General features: G+C 42.6%; 1 protein-coding gene across 7 annotated transcripts in view; it reads left to right on the forward strand.

The window, feature by feature from the left end:
• ELMO1 (engulfment and cell motility 1) overlaps positions 1-17,405 on the forward strand; it is a 592,800-nt gene that overhangs the window by 166,061 nt on the left and 409,334 nt on the right. For all 7 annotated transcript variants that reach the window (XR_004026459.1, XM_003268937.4, XM_030796572.1 and 4 more), the window contains one exon: positions 7,146-7,196. Coding sequence is in view for 5 of the 7 variants with exons in the window: in XM_003268937.4 (XP_003268985.1) it covers positions 7,146-7,196 (51 nt within the window). In the remaining 2 variants the exon portion in view is untranslated. The remainder of the gene's footprint in view (positions 1-7,145; positions 7,197-17,405) is intronic.

Below are 17,405 nucleotides of genomic sequence, written 5' to 3' on the forward strand. Positions count from 1 at the left end.
TCGTGACCCACCTGCCTCGGCCTCCCAAAGTGCTGGGATTACAGGCGTGAGCCACCGCACCTGGCCCCTCACACACTTTCATACATCATTTGATGCAGTTTCTTCTCTGGCCTGAGAAGAGTGACCTTGCCTCAGTGAAATGCTGGTTGGATTGACCCTGATAAGACAGAGATGACCTTGTTGCTCACCTTGTTGAGGGAGAACATCAGCATGAAACACTTTGTCAGTGTCTCAGGCAGAGGTGAATTCGTCAGGACTCCACTAGAGATGCAGCACCAGTAGGAGATGTATAGGAACTGATTGCAAGGAATTACCTCATGGGATTATGGGAGCTGGTTAGGAAAACCCGAAATCCACAGGGCAGGCTGGAACTCTGAGACATAGACTGAATCTGCTATCTACTGTCCACAGGTAGAATTTGTTCCTTCAAGGAACCCTCAGCTCTGTTTTATTGTTAGTGTTTTGTTTCGTTTTGCTTTGTTTTGTTTTGTTTTGAAGAGACAGAGACTTGCTCTGTTGCCTAGGCTGGAGTGCAGTAGTGGGATCATAGATCACTGCACCCTTGACTTGCTGGGCTCAAGCAATCATCCCACCTTAGCCTCCCAAGTAGCTGGGACCACAGGCATAAGCCACTATGCCCAGCTAAACAACTCTGTTTTTAGGGCCTTTCAATTTATTGAAACAGGCCCATTGAGATTATCTAGGATAATCTCTCTTACTTAAAGTCAAGTGATTATAGACTTTCATCACATCTACAAAATACCTTACAGCAACATCTAGATTAGTATTCGCATAATTGGAAACTGTAGTCTAGTGAAGTTGACACATCAAAAAGGCCACCCAGTACCACACCACCCCCAGCCCCGTCAAAAAAAAAAAAGGAAAAACTATCACAGAAAGTAAAGTCAGAATTTATTCAGAATTGGAAGTTTGGTTTAGTTGGGTTTTTCAGAGCATGTATGGGTCATGATACAACAGTTTGGAGTGGTGGAAACTGCAGGCTTTGAGGCAAGGGATTCAAAGAACCTCAGGGTACAAACAGTTGATGTTTTTCATTTGAGTTTCTGGGTCTTTCAGAAAGTTCCTGTAATGAGCAGTCATGCCATCTGCCTATGCAGGAGACTTCTGGAAGAATAAAGTTATGCCAATGAAGACAGAGGAAGCATACAAAGTGCTGTTATTGCAGACATTGGAAGGTGTGCATTCTCAGTGACCAGCTGAGTGTGGGGGTGAGGTAGATGGTTTCTATTCTTAGCCCAGAGGCTCTGGATTCCTTTCTCATGAAGCGGGTCACATGACCCTTGTTCCCAAAGCCTGAGCCTTGCAATTCTCCTTCTTAGGAGAATATCTGTGGACAGATGTGCTGGCCATATTGCCCAGCTGGCTCCTCAAGAGAGATGACACGTTTGCTAACAGCAAATCAGAGCTGGAGTGCCACCCCTTACTCCTGCTCTTCCCTTTTCTTAAATGGTGGAAGATCATTCTACCTTTCAAAAGTCCTGTATTCCTTTTCTTCCTGCATCTCCGGCTCTAAGCGACCACATAGGAGTTTTCTCTGTTCCATGAGGATGTCTTGTCCTTTCATGCCTCAGAGCTTTGAGATGTGCTGTTTCCTCCTCTCCCCTGGGAAATCCTGCCTGTGCCCAGAGGGCCATCTTGAATGTCATCTCCTCTAAAAGCCTTTGCTGCACACCCTGTTCTTCCCCTCTCCTCCCATCACACCTATGTGCTGATGCAGTGCTGGTCACCCCCAGGTCTCTGCCATGGTACAGATACAGTTATTATATGTCAGTTTCTCTCACTGACCAATTCCCAGCAGACAGGAATTAGTCCTATTTAACTTTGTATCTGCCTTGGTGCCTCATCTGTGGCTGGCATAGAGTAGTTTAGCTATTTATTCAACAGATAGTTTTTGAGTGCCGGCATGTGCCAGGTCATAGGTGTCCACTCTTCTGGATGGGAGTGATATAGACATAATAAACTATCTGCTCTCATGGAGGTGACATCCTAGGGGTGAGGAAGACAGCCAATGAACAAAAAAGGTGAATAAGTAAAAGCACATAGACAGCACTTATTGATGCTCAGAGGGCTGCTCCCTCTGAAACAGGCTGAGGACTGAGTAGGATAAAAAAAGTGGGTGAGAGATTCCCTGCCTCCAATACGAAGCATGCTTGTGAGACAGAATTCCTCCTTAGACATGCTGGTCAACTTACAGAAGAGGTATGCATTTGCTAATATTTGTTATCCTGCTGGGTAGATGTTTCTGTCCTTGGTGTAACATAGACTGTACTATTATTTTTATTTATTATTTACGTATAGGGTCTAGCTAAAAACAAATAAGGGTATAGAAGTGTGCTTTTTACGTGTTTTATTTTTTTTTTTTTTTTGAGACAGAGTCTTGCTCTGTCGCCCAGGCTGGAGTGCAGTGGCGTAATCTCAGCTCACTGCAAGCTCCGCCTCCCGGGTTCACACTATTCTCCTGCCTCAGCCTCCCGAGTAGCCGAGTAGCTGGGACTACAGGCACCTGCCACCACGCCCAGCTAATTTTTTTTTGTATTTTTAATACAGACGGGGTTTCACCATGTTAGCCAGGATGATCTCGATCTCCTGACCTCGTGATCTGCCCGCCTGGGCCTCCCAAAGTGCTGGGATTACAGGCGTGAGCCACCATGCCCGGCCTACGTGTTATTTTTGTGCTTAATAATAAACAGTGAACTCTCTCTCTCTCTCTTTCTCTCTCTCTCTCTCATTTCTTTTTAGCATTTGCAATGTGCCAGGCTGTTTTAAGGACTTTAAATGGATTATCTCACTTGCTCCTCAGAACAACCTAGGAAATAGGCAATATCCTCATTTTCCATGTGAGGAAGCCGGGAACATGAGAAAGCTGGGAACATGAGGACAGCCATGCCACTTGCACCAGGTTTTCCCACTCGGAAGTGAAATGTGTGTCCAGTCTGGGTGGCCCCATCACTTTTAAGCTATGCACTATGCCTCCTGTGTGGGATTTATGAAATCAGAACAATGACAAGCCTCTTTCTTTCTTAATGAAGTTTACATCCCAAATTAGGCCTTTCTTTCAGAGCCAAAGGTGTCATCAGCTTATGGTGAAAAAGCTGTAATCCAGTTGATTTTCTGGATAGAATATAGTCTCAGAAACAGTGGTCTACCATTGCCTTTGTTTCTGAGTTTGTTCTGCCTTTCTGTCAGGACCTTAAAATTTTTAATGCATATTTTAGTAGTTCTTCTACATATCTCTGTTTCATTTAAAGTACAAGACACTGATTTAAAAGCATGGGGGAAGGAAGGGAGAGAAGATAAATGTAATTGTTGACTGAGAAGGCACAGGCAGAAGGTGCTGCTGTCTCTGGGGGAGCAGGAATTGCTCTCATTCTTGAGCCAGTTCGAGTCTAGATGCAGTACCTGCGTCCGTTTCCTCTTGTTCTTATTCACCTCTAACAGTGCATTGTTCTTCCCACTTTTGGGAAGAGAATTTAGGTCTGAGGAATTAAGTAGCTTGTACTGAGTCCACTCAGCTGGTGGGAAGCAGAGCAGGAATTGAGCCTAGCTTTATCAGAGGATTTAGTCATGCTTTGCTTTGAAACAAACAATCATCAAGACCCTTTCTTGAAAGGAATCTTGTTTGGGTTCCAAAAAGGAAGGAATGAACCTTGAAGGAGTGCCTGAGGGAGCCTAGAGGCCAATGCAGAACTTCTCCCAGCCCTTCTCCCACCCAGCACCCAGTACATCACCTTGGGTGTGGCGGGGAAGCCCTGGGACTCTGGGGAGCCTTCCTTAGCAGTTAGGAATCCAGTCTTGATTATTTGCTGTCATGTATGTTGAGCGACAGATGAACTCTTCCCTCTGAGGGTAAATGCAAGGTCTGGGTCTTACCTTTGTCAGGCAGACAGAGCACAGCCTTTATTGTCAGACTACCTGGCTTTGAGTCCTCTCATCCTCCTCCATGATGTTGGGCAAATAACTTATCCTCTCAGCAGCTTTGCTTTCTTATCTTTAATGTGGGCATAGAATTATAATGTTGGTTACATAAGCATGAGAAACAAAAACTCTCAGCCCAGTTCCTTTCAGTAAATGTTAGTTTATTGCTTTTGTTAGGAATGTCTCATTGCAACTCCAAATTTCCATGATTATTAGAAAGATTATTTCTCGGCCAGGTGTGGTGGCTTATGCCTATAATCCCAACACTTTGGGAGGCCAAGGCGGGCAGATCACAAGGTCAGGAGTTTGAGACCAGCCTGGCCAATATGGTGAAACCTCGCCTCTACTAAAAATACAAAAATTAGCCGGGCATGGTGCTGGGCGCCTGTAGTCCCAGCTACTCGAGAGCCTGAGGCAGGAGAATCGCTTGAACCTGGGAGGCGGAGGTTATAGTGAGCCGAGATTGTGCCACTGCACTCTAGCCTAGGTGACAGAGTGAGACTCCTTCTGGAAAAGAAAAAAAAGAAAAAAAATATTGTTTCTAAACCCTCCTGGCCTCTTCATACCCTTAGGGCCTTCTTCCCTTACTGTTGGAAAATTTGGGAAGAATAAACTAGACCTCTTTCCTCTTGGGAAGGGACCTGCCTTAAGTCTTACACGAACAGGTGTGTGCCTGGCCCAAGGGTTCAGTCAGCACATCTGCTGGCTCACTCTGAGCATTGTTCTCCATAATCACTAATATAAAGGATTTTTAGTTCTCCATCTTATTTTCTCAAGTTGTTCAGAGCTTGAGCAAAGAAAGGGTATGTTATGTATTCGGCTTCCTTAGAACTCTGTTGTTAGTATTTGCCATCTTCCTTTCATTTCTCACAGAGTCATAGAATTTTAGAGTTGAAAAGAGATTTTAAAAATGACTCGAATTCATTTCCGCAGCTCCTATCTCAGCCTGCCTGCCAAGAGGCATTCAGTACCATGCTTGCATGCTTCTGGTAATGATGAGCTAGCTCTCTCCAGAGGTGACCCCGTGCATCAGGGGATGCTCTACACTGGGCTGAATTGCACACACAGGGCCTGGATCTGGTGGTGTTGGGTTTTCGGGCCTGCCTGCACTTGGTGTGAAATGTTCAGATCTGCTTTTCTTTGGGAGGGAATACTGGCCTGAAGGCTGCCCCTTTTTGGGTGGTTCTTTTAGAAAATTCATTGTCCAAAAAGTCGTCAGAATTGGCTGAGGAAGCAAGCAATCTTATGGGTCTTTGGCATCTCATCAAGAAATTTCCCACCACCTCAGTGTGTCTGCTGAGTCCTGAGCAAACTCCAGCTTGTGGCTTGTCTTAAATTATGCAGGGTAGTGATCCTGAAGGCAGATTTATTAACCCCCAACTTCAGCATACCAGGTAGGGCATGCAACCATGGTGAGTCCTGGAAGGCCTCCTCCTGGAAATTGGGTGTGGTGTGTACTCTGCTGGAAGAAAATAAAACCACCAATGAAATTCTAACTTCAATGTCAAAGATGCTGTATTAGTCTGTTCTTCCACTGCTATAAACAACTACCCGAGACCAGGTAATTTATAAAGAAAAGAGGGTTTAATTGACTCACAGTTCCGCATGGCTGGAGAGGCCTCAAAAAACTTACAATCATGGCAGAAAGGTAAGCAGGCACGTCTTACATGGCAGCAGGTGAGAGAGGGTGTGAAAGAAGCAAAGGGGAAACAGCCCCTTATAAAACCATCAGGTCTCGTGAGAACTCACTCACTCTCACGAGAATGGCATGGGGGAAACTGCCCCTATGATCCAATTGCCTTCTCCCAGGTCCCTCTGTCAACACATGGGGATTACAGTTGAAGATGAGAGTTTGGTGGGGACACAAAGCCAAACCACACCAGATGCTAAGTGATAGCTTCATAACACTTACTTCAAATATACTTGCCAAATGGAGGCAGACTGATTGGAGAGCTGCTTATTTATGCTGTTTGTTCTTAACTTCAAGGCAACATGCAAAAGGAACCAGCAAATGTTAAGAAACCAAGCTCCTTAATAACCCTTTTAAAGAAACAGCTTTACTGAGACAGATGTCACAATGATTCGCCTTTTAAAGGTGTCCAATTTGGGGGTATTTAGTGCATTCACAATGTTGTGCAGCCATCACCAATCTAGTTCCAAAACATTTGCATCACCCCAAAAGAAAACACTGGACCCATGGAGCAGTCATTCCCATTCCCTCCCTCCCCCAGCCTTAGGCAACCATTTATCCTAATGGCTGATTCTATTGATTTGCCTATCCTGGACATTTCATGCAAATGCAGTCATGTAACATGAAGCCTTTGTGTCTGGCATCTTTCACTTAGTGTAATGTTTCCAAGGTTCATCCATGTTGTAGCATGTATTGGTACTTCATTCCTTTTTTTTTTTCCCTTTAAGATGGAGTTTCACTCTTGTTGCCTAGGCTGGAGTGTAGTGGTGCTATCTCAGCTCACTGCAACCTCTGCCTCCTGGATTCAAGCAATTCTCCGGTCTTAGCCTCCTGAGTAGCTGGGATTACAGGCACCCGCCACTATGCCTGGCTAATTTTTTCTTTTTGTGTTTTTAGTAGAGACGGGGTTTCGCCATATTGGCCAAGCTGGTCTCGAACTCCTGACCTCAGGTGATCCGCCTGCCTCAGCCTTCCGAAGTGCTGGGATTACAGGTGTGAGCCACCACACCTGGCCCTTCGTTCCTTTTTTATAACGTACTAATTTTCTGTGGAATGGATAGACCACATTTTGCTTATCCATTTATCAAGTAATGGACACATGTATTGTTTCTACTTTTTGGCTATTATAGATAATGTTTCTGTGAAGATTAGTGCACAAATTTTTGTGTGGACATATGCTTTCAGTTCTCTTGAGTAAATATGTAGGAGTGCAATTGTAGGAGTCAGGAATTGTCGAAATGTAGGAGTCTGGTCATATGCCCTTAATAACCTTTTAAAATTACTTTTTTTGTTTGCTATACTTGGGACCCATATTCCTTTTCTTTGGGTTTATACTCACTTCCTTTGTACTGAATATTGTCAGATAGAAAGTTAACAGCCTTTATAGAAATAATTAAAAATTATTCAAGTGAGAATAAACTGAATGCCTATTATATCTGCTAGATTATATTTGCCTTTGTTCTCTTCTTTACCAAGCTCCTACTTGAAAATTTACAAAGATTTTTTCTTTCTTTTCCAGAACCGCAATGAGATAAAAAATGGCACTATCCTTCGATTAACCACATCTCCAGTAAGTCGATCTTAGCTTCTAACTTCCCAGCAAACTCTTTGCTCCGCATTTCTGCTATATATGATTGTGGGATATTAATTTTTGAGGTTGACTTTAAGTGCAAAGCAAAAGGCTTCCAGAATGTCCTGACATGCAGATTCTGGATTAGCAGGAATGCCCCTCCATAGATTTCCCACTGCAGAGGAGGAAAACCTTATTCCAAGTGAAGGGCAAGCTTGTCTAACCTGCGGCCCAGGATAGCTTTGAATTCACAAATTCATGAACTTTCTTAAAACATTATGAGTTGTTTTGTATTTTATTTAGTTCATCAGCTATCGTTAGTGTATTTTATGTGTGGCCCAAGACATTCTTCTTCTTCCTGTGGCCCAGGGAAGCCAAAAGATTGGACACCTCTGCTTTAAGGTTTGAGTTTGGAGGTCATCTTAACAACTTCTGTGTTACAGCTGGGCTCACTCACCTGTACCAATTGGTTTTACCCACCTGCTCACACATCCACCTAATGCCATCTGAGCAAATTCAGACAACAAACAAAGCAAACAAAACCAAAGTCGGTTACTTCCCTTTAAAGTCAGTGTAGCTGGGCGCGGTGGCTCACGCCTGTGATCCCAACACTTTGGGAGGCTGAGGCGAGTGGATCACGAGGTTGGGAGATCGAGACCATCTTGGCTAACACAGTGAAACCTTGTCTCTACTAAAAATACAAAAAATTAGCCGGATGTGGTGGCAGACGCCTGTAGTCCCGGCTACTTGAGAGGCTGAGGCTAGAGAATGGCGTGAACCCAAGAGGCGGAGCTTGCAGTAAGCGGAGATCACGCCACTGCACTCCAGCCTGGGCGAGAGAGTGAGACTCCGTCTCAAAAAAAAAAAAAGTCTGTGTGTGTGTGTATGTGTGTGTGTGTGTGTGTGAAAGAGAGAGAGAGTTTAAGTATTTTATAGATTTAATGGGTTATTATGACAATCCATAAAAATAATTTAGAAATATTGACCACTTCACTGATCCATTGACAGCTGATTCTACGTAAAGAACTTTAGAGTCTTCTGAATTAAAGCTGCTAAACAAGATGCTACAGTATATTTAGACTATTGTAGCCAGTGATGTCTCTTTTCTTGATCTTTCCTACTTGCTTGGAGATACTTTAGGTAGTAACATTAGCATATTTAACTGTATTATTTTACAGTGCATTTCATTTCTTTCCTAAAAAATTATCTGCCCCAAATACACCAAGTGTTACTGTTTTCACTCTGCATATGTGATGAAAGCTGTGTCTAACTATCATTTTCAGTTTCCACTGAAGCCATGTGGTAGGCTAAAAATAAATTTAAAAATTGGGAAAAGCATCTGGCTAAAATTAAGCTGTGGGTACTGTAACTACCATAAATTCTTATTGTTGAAAATTACATTAGTGTGGCTTAGAAACTCTTAAACATTTTACCCAATAACATCCTGAACCTAAAAACAGTGATGAGCTTAATGGAGTGAGTTGCTACAGTTGGCTGAACTGTCTTTGATGCCTGCTTTGCGACTTAATGGAAATTATAATCGTTACTCATTTTTCAGTGGCTACATGATGAGCTGAGGCATTTTTGTCTGACGTTGCATCGGTCTTCTTACTCAAGTCAGCATGAATGAATGTTAATTTGACATTTAGACCATTGTTTTATTTGGTTTTTGTAGTTTCTATTTATCTGCTAAAAGTCATCATCTGCTTGCTGGACAGAAAAAGTAGACCTTTCCTTTTATTTCATTTTAGAGTCTAAAAGACAGCTTTTTAATCAAAGCCTTCTCTAAGCCACAGAAGGAGTTAGTTTCATTTTTTTATTGCTGTGGATTCATGAACAAAATTTCCACAATCTAAGTCACTCCTTGAAAGAAGGCTAGATGTTAGGCAGAGTGAAATTTTTCAGCATCCCAAAAGAAACTTAGCATGACTTGTCATCAGGAAGAATGGAATTTGTGTTCTTGAGATAATGATCCTCACATTCCCAGCTCAATGAATGGAAAGATGTGAAAGCCAGTGTAAGAGACACTATTAAAAGATGGGAGCAGCCGGGCGCGGTGGCTCACGCCTGTAATCCCAGCACTTTGGGAGGCCGAGGCAGGCGGATCATGAGGTCAGGAGATCAAGACCATCCTGGCTAACACGGTGTAAACCCTGTCTCTACTAAAAATACAAAAAAAATTAGTCAGGCATGGTGGTAGGCACCTGTAGTCCCAGCTACTCGGGAGGCTGAGGCAGGAGAATGGCGTGAACCCATGAGGTGGAGCTTGCAGTGAGCAGAGATCACACTACTGTGCTCCAGCCTGGGAGACAGAGTGAGACTCTGTCTCTGTGTCAAAAAAAAAATAAATAAATAAATAAAATAAATAAAAAGATAGGAGCCCACCTACAAAAGACTGGCTTACATTTTCCAAAAAGCAGTGATCCCCAAACCTGGATCAGCTGTGGAAGTTTGAAAATGCTGATGTCTGGGGCCTTAACAGAGAGGCTGGATTACAATATTTGGGAATAGGGCCCAGGAATCTGCATTTTAAGCAATCACCTTGTGGTTTGGCTGTAGCCACAGGGTCTAGAATTGAGAAGTTACTCTATAAGCCAGAAATTTGAGATCTATGAACTTTAAATAGGTTATTTTTTATAATTTTGCGTGTAGCTGAAAAATATAAGTTGCATATGCTTGTTCATTTTTACATACACAATAAAAATATGTTAAAAAAAACCACCTATTAGAGTACCATAAAAAAGCCAGCAGATGGTGTTATACTAGCTTTCGAAGTTCCTTCGTCTGCCTCAGCTGAACTCTCCCTGAAGCCAAATAAGGACATCTCAACACCCACATGGGTACACACACGCCCACGTGCGCACGCACACACACACACACACACACTCCTGTTTTTATGTAATGTGTAGCTATGCTGAGTTTTACCTCCACTCTGTCAAAGGTGGTCTTTTTGTTGATTGATGAATTTGTTTTCTGTCTCCCTTTATCACAGAACAGTCCCTTCTGGATTGTTTCTAGAGAAATAGGTCACTAATACTAGAAGATCTAAACAAACAACCTGCACTGTTTAATTGATTTGTAATAGGCCTTGTACATGGCTGCTGCTTCTCCACTGCCTGGTACATCTTTAGACAGTCTCTCTAGTGGTCGTGTTAAACAAGTGTATCTTTCTAGTGTGGTATCTTTATCCATCTCCTGTTACCATAAAGAATATAGGCTGCGTGCGGTGGCTCACACCTGTAATCCCAGCACTTTGGGAGGCCGAGGCGGGTAGATCATGAGGTCAGGAGTTCAAGACCAGCCTGGCCAAGATGGCAAAACCCTGTCACTACTAAAAATACAAAAATTAGCTGGGCACAGTGGTGGGCACCTGTAATCCCAGCCTCTCGGCAGGCTGAGGCAGAGAATTGCTTGACCCCGGGAGGCGGAGGTTACAGTGAGCTGAGATCATGCCACTGCACTCCAGCCTGGGTGACAGAGCGAGACCCTGTCTCAAAAAAAAAAAAAAAAAATCTATCTATATATATATGTGTATAGCCAGGAACGCACCCAGAGAATGTGTACAACTGTGTGTGACCTTTGGAGCAGTCAAGGTTTGGGGAGCTTCTGTATGCAGAGCTGAGTAGTGTCTCTTACCTGCCATGATCGTAATAGCTGTGGGCATGGAGTCTGAGGTCCTCTGTTGCATGCAGCATATTTTAAAATCAGCTTTGGCTATTGTTTGTATCAGAAGCAGCTTGGCTTGCCAGACTGTTATTACTTTTCTGAAATTTTTGTTTTAAGAAGTGCTTACGGTGACTATATTTGTAGTCTTGGAATAGAGAGAAACTTCTAAGTAGAACACAAAACACAGAAGCCATAAAGAAAAAGATCAATAAATTTGACTACCAAAAAATTAAAACAACCCCACAAAAACTTTGTGTTTGGAAAGAATTCCAGAAACAAAGTAAAAAACAACATTAGAAAAAATAATTGACAACTGCATAATGGAGGTCCAATTCATTCATTTGCAAGATTTTTTATGAGTGGATAAAGAAACCGTCCCAAAAGACAGGCTGCCAAAAGCTATGAACAAGGGAAAAATAAACAAAATGATGTCTGTGTATGTATGTATGTATGTATCTATCTATCTATCTAGCTGAGAAGAACTTCAATCTCTCTCTTAAAGATGAAAATCTATAGTCCTAGATAATCTAAGTGTGAGGAAAACATGCTGTGGGGTCAGGATTTTGAAAATTTGAAGTAGAATCTATTTGTGTGCCCTCTTTGGGGGCAATTTAGTGGTATTCACCCAAGTTTAAAATACATATATCTTTGTCTTAACAGTACTGCTGCTGGGGATTTATATAATAAATAGACTCACAAAAGCACTGCAGGACGAACACACACACACACACACACACACACACACACACACACACGCCCAAGCATGGCTATATGCATTATTGTTTTTAGTGATCAAAAACTGGGAACTGGGAACCTCTTATATATCTATCAGTTGGACTAGGTAAGTGCAGTAGGTAATTTTTATGTTGTAGAATACTGTGCAGTTGTTAGTAAGAATGTGATACGTGCTGCCGAGGAGGTATCCCTAAAGTATGTCATTAACACAAAAGCAGGTTGCAGAACATCCTGTATAGAAGGATGCCTGTTATGTATGTGGAAAGGAGGTGTATATATATTCAGATAAAAGGATAAAATGTTTCTCAAGGGATGCCTGCAAGAAACTGTTAACTTTGGGCTAACTTTATTTTTTTATTTGATAACTTCCAGTAGTACTCATATGTGTGTGTGTGTGCATATACATATATATATTTTTTTTTTTTTTTTTTTGAGATGGAGTCTTGCTCTGTCACGCAGGCTGGAGTATAGTGGCACAATTTCAGCTCACCAAAATCTCCGCCTCCTGGGTTCAAGTGATTCTCCTGCCTCAGCCTCCCGAGTAGCTGGGACTACAGGCGTGGCCATCATGCCCGGCTAATTTTTGTATTTTTAGTAGAGATGGGGTTTCCCCATGTTGGCAAGGCTGGTCTCGAATTCCTGACCTCAAGTTATCTGCTCGCCTCAGCCTCCCAAAACGCTGGGATTACAGGTGTGAGCCACCATACCTGGCTGTACTCATATATTTCTACCTATCTCATGTGCTGATATTGTTTTTAATTAAAGAAATACACAAATACATATTATAGAGCCATTATAGTACAAAAGAGGTGAATCATAATGTCCCATGCTAAAAACATGTCAGGATTGCAAACTATGAGATTTTTTGTGAACCCTATTATAAGCAAACTGAATTATTGCCCATTATGCCTTCTTTTGGCCTGTGTTGATGTATTATAGAAAGCAGAACTGCTCATCAGGTCCCTACTGTTGCTTTGTCAGCTGTAAGCATAATCCTTGCTTTCTACTCTTTCTGGTTTAGGGAGCGGGTATCAGCATTATCTAGGTCAGAGGGCCTGTCATAATGATTTTTGGGTCTTATTCCCTCTAGCAATAAGAAAAACAGTATTATCTCAGTCACTGTGTGGATTCAGTTATCGGAGATTCTTAACAATAAGCCCATTAACTTTTTTTTTCCTTTTAATTCCAGTTTTCAATTTTTCTCTCCTGGTTTGAGAAACTAATACAGGGTTGTAAAATGCCTTAAATTCTATTTCTTGCCATCACTCTCAGAGGCCTAGCTTATGGGAGAAGAAGCCAGTGGAGGCTAGCAGGCAGAGGAGACACAGGATCCCCAGGCTGCTGCCCAAGGACAGATTGCAGGGGTGGCCAGGGCACAGGGTCGGAGTTTCTTGCGGGTTCAGGAGATGCAGGGGCTTGGGCTACCTGTCTTGTAGGGAATTGGAGAGTTGGAAGGAGTGTTGTGGAGGGTGAGCCCCAGAACTTCAGGATGTGGTGCTCTTTGAGGAAGGATGTCCTGTTCCTCCCGGTGCTCTGGCAAAATTAACTGCATGCTGTTAACTAGGAAGCCTAGAGAGATGCAGGTGTGTCAGCCACCCCCATAGAAATGTCATTTAAAGCTGTGGGCTGGAAGAGGTCACCATGGGGAAAGTAGAGGACAGGGCTCAGCACAGATCCCTGGGGACACTCTTAAGGTTTAGAGGAGGAGCCAAGCGAGAGGCCAGGTGAGCAAAGTGTTTCGAGGAGGAGGGAGTACTTAGGTGTGTTGGAGGCTGTCCAGATAATAAAGATGATGCGATGAGGGTGGTCCCTGGGCTGCCACCTAGAAGTATGAATAGCATGATGGAGACACTCTCCATGCGGGGCTGGACAGGGGCGCCTCATGAGAGCGGGAAGAATAGGAGGTGCGGGGAGAATAGGAGGTAGAATGGAGGCAACACTTGAGAGCTACTCCCTCTTCCAAAACTTTTGCTGAAAATGCAAGCAGAGAAATGAGGAAGTAGCTGTAGGGAAACTGGGTCAATGGATGTTTTTACCTTTCTGTTTATTTTTTTTTTTTTGAAGATGGGAGATATTAGAGACTTTCGCAGCTGGAAATGATCCACTACAGAGAGAGAACTGATGATACAGAAAAAAAGGAGATAAATTTGAAGTAAAATACTTGAGAAGGCCAGGGGAGAGGAGATCCAGAGCTGAGGGGAAGAGCTGACTTCTGATAGGAAACAGGGTCCCTGCCACACAGCATCTATCAGGAGGAAGCAGAGCTTGAGGGCAGAGATGCCAGCAGCTGATGCTGTTAGAAGTAGGAAGATGAAGGAACTCCTGGCTGATTGCTTTGATTTCCTCAATTAAATGACCACTAGTGGAGGGGAGGCAGCAGAAAGGCATAGAGGGAGTTTAAGGAGAGAAGAAAAGGTGTGGAGGAGTCATTCTGAAGGGGCACAGTGAACATTCCAGGAAAATATTGGATTGCTGGGCAACATTGAGCGTACATTTGAAGATATCTATTAAACTGTTGAACCTAAGGATGTTTTTAGACTACTTTTTAATTGGCATCATGGATCCAGAGTTATGCTAGAAGTTTCTTGGGGATGATTTTAACTTGTATCTTCAAGAGAGAGAGATGTTAAATGCTTAACACGCACACACTACCAGTACCCTTTCCTGTGCCCACGGCTAATCCTTTATGAGCTGTTTCCTCGCTTGGAGTCTGGAGTCTGGGTCCAGAACCCTTTCCTATCTGGGACACGAGGTAGCCATATCCAGCTGTTTCAATGGCCCAAAGTAAAACTTTTTTCTATCCCTAGAACAATACCAGAAAATATAACTTGCTGTCTGATACAGAGACCTACATGACTATTAGATTCTTTTCATGTGTTCTGGTTGCTTGAAAAATCAGAACGAAGGCTATCTTATTTTTTTAATAATGTTGACTCTTTCCTCTCAAATATAAAAATGGTGCAAATTCATTATGGAAAATGCAAAAAATAAGGCTTCCTGCAAAGAAAATTGTTTAGAATATTACAATTCATAAATAACCACAGGTCACATCTACTTGCCTTCTTTGACCATTTGTATGCAAATGTGTGGATACATATGTGTGCATACATGAATGTATATATATTCATTTACAGGTTCATATATATATTCATTTATACATTCATATATATATATGTATTCATTTGTACATTCATTTAGTGAAATGTGTTTTGAACTCATGGTGAATGCCAGACACACTCCTATGTGCTGAGTGACATTACATTCTAGCAGATACACACACTCCACTGTGCATATTCCCACTTCCCATAAACAATAAAATATATTTGCATCTTGGCTATTTCTCTTAATATTGCCTCGTGAGGATGTTCTCACACTATTTTACATTCTCTAAAAGTTCCATATGTAGTTCCATATAATATTTCATCCTATGACTATGTCATGACTATTTCACCATTGTCTTATTGGTAAACACAATGGTTGCTCAATGTTTGGCTATGAATGCTGTTTTAAGGGCTCCAAATATACACACATCCATCTCAGATATTTACATGCATCCATTCAGGGAAGCACATCACCACCAGGGATTCCTTCAGCTTTGCATGCTCACGAACACCCTAGGCTACCTTGTCTACTGCTTCCACATCCTCACTTCCCTCCACGCCCCCTGGCTTGCAGACCCCAGACACATCAGTCCTCTCCTTTCTCTCCCTCCAGACAGGCCAGGCTTGTTCCACCTGAATCAGGGCTTTGGCACTAACCATTGATGCTGCCCAGAATATTCCACTCCCCAATGTGGTGGGGTCCTTCTTGTCAGTCAGATCTCCTTGAATGTCACTTCCTTAGGTTGCTTGTCCCTGAAAACCACTCCATCTAAAGAAGCCATCAGTCACTCTCTAACACAAACCCTCCACTTTAGGTTTTGCTATGAAACATCAATATTTGATTTTTTATTGCTAATTTTAGAAGTTGTCCACCTGCCACACCAAGGTGGGTGAGCCCCAGGAGGGTGAGAACCGTGGCTGTCTTATTTGTTGCTGTATCCCAAATGTGCGGAACAATGTCAAGCTTTTCAGAAGTATTTGTTGAATCAATGAATGAGGATCCTGAGGATTTTGAAGGAATATTCCTTTCCACTGGATAACTGGAAAGACTTGTCTGAGAATACATATATTTATATATAAATATATAAAATTATATAAAGAGTGATCTACAATAACTGATATCTGAGAACAAAATTTCCTTACAAAACTCCTATCTTTTCAGAATAAAAACTTTGATTCCCACTTTTTTTATATAATAAAAGTTGTATTTCCAGATTATTTAGAAATTAAAGAAGACAAAAAGAAGGTATATCCCTGCCTGTTCTGGATCCAACTGGAAAAATATTGCATTAAAAGGGTCCCACCAGTTTGACATAATATTTTGATTGGAGGTCACTTCTGGAACTCACCTCTGTGGAGCACCTTTTCCTGGCGGACTCCATGATGAGTGTTACTGCCCAGCTGAGATGCACTCTGTCACACTGTGGGTGGAAGGGAACCTTAAACATGATCTCATCACAGTTCCTTGGTGTACCTACCGATGGGGAAAATGAGGCCAAGAGAGGTGAAGAGAGAAGTTTACTGCGGCCCTGGAGGTAGCCAGTGGCAGAGATGTAAGTAGCCCTGCCTCTGACTCCTGGCTCATGGAGGTTTCCATCATGGTCCCCTCGCCACCTGGCTTACCACAGTCCTCCCATCCTCTTTAGTGATGTGTCTCCTCTAGTTGTTCACCTATGTCCTAGGATGAAGAAGGAAATTTACCCTAAAGCAAACACTGTGGGAACTGCACTTTTTAAAGAAAAGTTGTCTCCTTAGATATGGGTACTAAGGGAAGGAGCAAGCCCTGCGGGGAGAGTTAAGAACAGCTTCATGCCAACAGAACACATCATTCTCAGGCGCCAGGGTGAGTGAGTGAAGGAGAGGGGTGAATAGTTCCATAGGAACTTTCCAGGCCATTGAGTCTATGAGCTTTGTTGTAGTTTGACAATTTGGAGAAGGCTTTACTGCTATTTCTGGGAGTGACTCCTTGGCTAAGATCCCAGCAAGTTAGGATATTGCTTTGCTATTCTTACATGTGACCATCTTGGTAAAATATTTTCAATTTCTATAGCAGCAACCCATGAGCAGTTGTGGGATTTGGGAGGACTCCACAGTCTTGATTCCTCTGCTTGGGACGTTTGTCCTTTTCAGGTTTCTGTTGTTTCTCTCCTCAGTTCTTTTATTTTAAAATTTATTTATTTATTTACTTTTAAGTAGGTAAGTTTGAAGGCATGTAAATGAAGTAGGAAGAATAGGTATAATAAAGTATATATTAATAAGAGTAGGTATAATAAATTCCGTCTACTTAGCTTCCACATTATTGACTTTTTCTTTGTTTTCTTAGCAAAGGTTCTTCCTTAAAAGTGCACAGCTTTTAAAAGGGCAAGCACATTTTCTTTAGGTACTGTAAACCAGGAGGGCCTCCTTGTGTTACAGCTGGGGAAGATCAGGTAGTAGTTGAAAAACACAATCAGCCGGGCGCCGTGGCTCACACCTGTAATCCCAGCACTTTGGGAGGCCAAGGCGGGTGGATCACCTGAGGTCAGGAGTTCAAGACCAGCCTGTCCAACATGGTGAAACTCTGTGTCTACTAAAAATAGAAAAATTAGCCAGGCATGGTTCAGGAACTTGTAATCCCAGCTACTCGGGAGGCTGATACAGGAGAATCGCTTGAACCTGGGAGGCAGAGGTTACAGTGAGTCGAGATTGTGCCACTGCACTCCAGCCT

The sequence above is a fragment of the Nomascus leucogenys genome, chromosome 17 (genome assembly GCF_006542625.1).
Source record: "Nomascus leucogenys isolate Asia chromosome 17, Asia_NLE_v1, whole genome shotgun sequence".
Taxonomy (NCBI): domain Eukaryota; kingdom Metazoa; phylum Chordata; class Mammalia; order Primates; family Hylobatidae; genus Nomascus; species Nomascus leucogenys.